At 34.4% G+C, this 4,209-nt stretch overlaps 1 protein-coding gene across 1 annotated transcript; it reads left to right on the forward strand.

Moving 5' to 3' along the window:
• The first annotated feature begins 1,259 nt into the window (after window positions 1-1,259).
• Window positions 1,260-1,739, forward strand: LOC137651020 (tigger transposable element-derived protein 1-like). The gene has a single exon (XM_068384159.1). The coding sequence runs from the start codon at window positions 1,260-1,262 to the stop codon at window positions 1,737-1,739; it is 480 nt and encodes a 159-aa protein (XP_068240260.1).
• Window positions 1,740-4,209: the final 2,470 nt, after the last annotated feature.

Consider the following 4,209-nt stretch of genomic DNA (forward strand, 5'->3'; position numbering starts at 1 on the left):
ATATATATATATATATATATATATATATATATATATATATATATATATATATAAAGTGACCCCTCGGTTCGATTATCATGGATTCGCTACTTCACAGGTCTTTCAATATAATAATATCGCGGACTTCAACCATATATCAATAAAAACTTCGATAATTGATTATTCAAAAATTAAATATTAAAAATAATAAAAAAATCATAAATTCTGTATTATAAATATTACTTTTATTATAGGAAGAATAAAACAGTAGTTGAGTGTAAAATATTATGTATATATATATATATATATATATATATATATATATACAGTGACCCCTCGCGACTTCGTGGTTTGATTATCATAGATTCGCTACTTCATAGGTCTTTCAATATAATAATATCGCGGACTTCCACCATAGATCAATAAAAACTTTGATAATCGAATATTCAAAAATTAAATATATAAATAACTAAAATATGATAAATTCTGTATTCTGTATATTACTTTTATTATAGGAAGAATAAAACAGTAGTTAAATGTAAAATATTATATATGTGTAATAACCTAAATTTTTAAGATATAATAAAGAAATAATAAATGGAACACGGCCACCATAAGCTTGGTTTCTAGGTTAGCTAGCCTCATCAAAAAGCGTCGTGTAACCTCTATGCGAGAGAGACTGATGTCACTTATAAGGAGATCTGTGTTTGACTGGTGTAGAACGAGATGGCCAATGAGAACATCACAACATTAAACAGTTACGGGCTTCTTCCATTCTGCTACGTTATTCAGCATTGCGTTTTTTATTTTATCTGTGCCGTGTGTGATTTCATTGTGATTTTTATGAACTTAATTCGAGTGTAAATCCTTTGTAATGGCTCCTAAACATCCTGCTACCTCCAAGGCTGACAGCATGCCTAAGAAGCAACGTAAGATGATGTCTATCCTAGAGGAAATTAAACTTCTTGATATGCTTAAGGAATGGAGAGCTTATGCAGCTGTCTGTCACCCTTTTGGGGTGAATGAATCCACAGTTCATTCTATAAAGAAAGACGAGGTTAGGATTAGGAGAACTGGTGCCATAACCTTTATTAATACATAAAAGCAATTTATAACTCAAATGAACAAGGCAATTGTGAAGATGGAAACGGCATTATCGATATAGATAAGCGACTGTAAAAAGAAAAATATTCAATTGGATACGAGCAAGATCCAGACAAAGGAGCGGAAATTTTACAAAGTGAATGCTGCCAAGGAACCACAGGAACCACAAAAAGGCGATGAAGAAATGGAAGAAGACGAAGAAGACCCCTGACGATCCGCAACCAGGCCCATCCAGCCGATCAACAAAGAAAAAAGCACAGTTTGTCACTAGCAAAGGGTGGTTTGCCAAATTCCAGAAACGATACGGACTCAAAAGCGTAGCAATGCTTAGTAAGGCGGCTTCTTGGGATAAGGTGGCTGCCAAGGAATATGTACGTGATATGTTCCAAGATATTATGAATGAGGGCGAATATCTACCCGAGCAAGTTTTTAATATAGACAAAACTGGCTTATTTTGGAAACGGATGCCATTGCGTACGTTCCTTTTCAAAATGGAAGCCAGCGACTCTGGCTTTAAAGCCTATAAGGATCGTGTGACCCTTGCCATATGTGGCAATGCCCCAGGGTATATGTTGAAGCCAGCACTCTTTGATAAATACCAAAACCAAAGGGCGCTAAAGTTTAAGAACAACATTGCCTTTCCGCCCATTGGATGAGCAATCCTAAGGACTGGATATTGAAGGCACTGACAAATGACAGGTTCTACCAATGTTTTATCCCGCAGGTCAAAGTCTACCTCTTGGAAAAAAAAAACCTTCTGTTTGAAGTCCTGCTACTTATGGACTATGCTGGTGGCCAAGCAACAAATTTGACGTTCCCTGGGGTCCAAGTGGAGTTTCTGACACCTAATACTACGCCCTAATTCATCCTATGGACCAGGGAGTTATTAGGGCGTTTAAGGCTCTCTACACGAGAAATGCCCTGGCTGACCTAGTTGCTAAAGTGAATGATGTGCATGCACAATAAGACTTCAACGTGAAGGCATACTGGCACACGTACACGATTGCTACGTGCCTTGAAAATATCCAGAAGGCGTTGGAAGAGATGAAGCCCTCCACCATTAACGCCAGCTGGAAGAAGTTGTGGCCTGAGATCATCCTCGATGACGTAGGATTCGGGCCTGCCAAAATCAAGCATTCGGCGGTTAAAAAGCTGTGAAGTTGGTTGCTCTCCTTGGTGATGAAGGATTTGCCGGCATGACCACGGACGACATCGACGAACTACTTGACTGCCACTCCCAAGAACTAACTGAAGAGATCTTACAAGTTCTAACAAAGTCAGCTAGCAAAGAGGAAGAAGATTCGGAAGAAAGAGAAAAAGAGGATCCTGACCTAAGCCTAACCTTAGAACGGCTCTCGACCATTTGCAGGTTATTGAAAGAGGCGTAAGCACTTCCACGAGAATGTGACGATGATATGATACGGTGTCTGCAATTGTGCAACAATCTGGATGGCGGTAAGCAGCCGTATAAGGTCGTTTTAGAAAAAATTAAGAAAGAACGACGGCAATTACCGATCACCATGCTCCACAAGAGCCGAAAAAAAGTTCTTGCAGCTGAAGTTCAGGAGGCGGTGCTAGAGGATACGGTGCCCCCAACTTCAGAAAAGTCATAAAAGCAGTCATCATCATAATATCAATTGCGCAGTCAAATCATCATCATCATCCTCATCGTATCATCGTTGTCATCTTCATAGCCAAGTCAATCATTCAACTTTTAGAATCCTTCATCATCCATGTTGAAGTGTTCTTCTTCCATGGTAAGCACAAAAAATATAGGTTTTTTTTTTTATATTAATAATTATTTGCGTCTCTATTTGGTAATTTTTGTTTCAGATAAAAACTATTTTTTTTTCCTTTTCATACGTATGTACGTATTGTAAAAGTTCTTTCATTTTTTTTACACATATGTACATATTGTAAATGTTCTCTCTCTCTCTTTCTCTACTTGCTTCAAATTATTTAATTTTCTTATTTTTTAACAATTATTTATTTGTTTAATTTTTTATTTCTTTTTAAAAATCGATTTTTTTTTCATAGGTATGTATATAAACTACATGTATTGCCACAGTAACTAACTTGTTGCATGGTGGTACTTGATTAACTCTCTAGTGTTACAAGTGTATTTATGTAAAGTACTGAACTGTAATAGTTTACTTTACAACCCAAATAAGGGTTACAATCATTCTATTATTATTAATATAGTAAAGAGTGGGTTATAAACATTACAGGGATGGTTTTAAAAAGCCTATAAAAAATTATATAAAGTAAAAATACGGGTTTTGTCCCACTTTTTCAGATTTTCGAATATCACAAGTGGTCTCTGTCCCTATCTAGCGTGATATTCGAGGGAACGCTGTACATTATATATGTATATATATATATATATATATATATATATATATATATATATATATATATATATATATATATATATATATGTGTGTGTGTATATATATATATATATATATATATATATATATATATATATATATATATATATATATATATATATATATATATATATATATATATATATATATATATATATATAGATAGATAGATAGATAGATAGATAGATAGATAGATATATATATATATATATATATATATATATATATATATATATATATATGATGCAGTGTGTGAATTGTAAATAGTGAATTGTATTATCTATACAAAGTATGGTCAGGATTTTTGACAGAGGAGGATTAGCGGTTTTGGATTGGAACTCTGGTAAAGTACTTGAGTGGGTCAAAAATATATCTTCTTTGTCAATAACCCTTGCTCAAATCATACCCCTCTCTCACTCTTTGATTGAAATCCTTCTCTGAAACATAATGAGGCACCCTTTTGAAATAAGCCTAATTGCCTGGTCATAGGAATTCCTATTCCGTATATACAACTATTTCCAAAATAGAAGTGCTAAGATTAATGGACCTGGTGGATGCTGCTGCAACAGGAGTCGTCTATAAACAGTGCAGGCTTTGTCTTGAATAATGAATCTAAGAAAACAAAGTGTACTTCAGAACATGCTATTGATTTTCGTTAACCAATGAATTATCACTCACTAACCATGACATTGGTGAATTCCTAAATTCTCTTCTTCGTGAAAATTTTGTAAATTTT

Source organism: Palaemon carinicauda, chromosome 12 (genome assembly GCF_036898095.1).
Source record: "Palaemon carinicauda isolate YSFRI2023 chromosome 12, ASM3689809v2, whole genome shotgun sequence".
Lineage (NCBI taxonomy): Eukaryota > Metazoa > Arthropoda > Malacostraca > Decapoda > Palaemonidae > Palaemon > Palaemon carinicauda.

Excerpts from the sequence above, each read along its gene's own strand:
- LOC137651020 (XM_068384159.1), top strand. The coding sequence starts at position 1,260 with ATGAAGAAATGGAAGAAGACGAAGAAGACCCCTGACGATCCGCAACCA.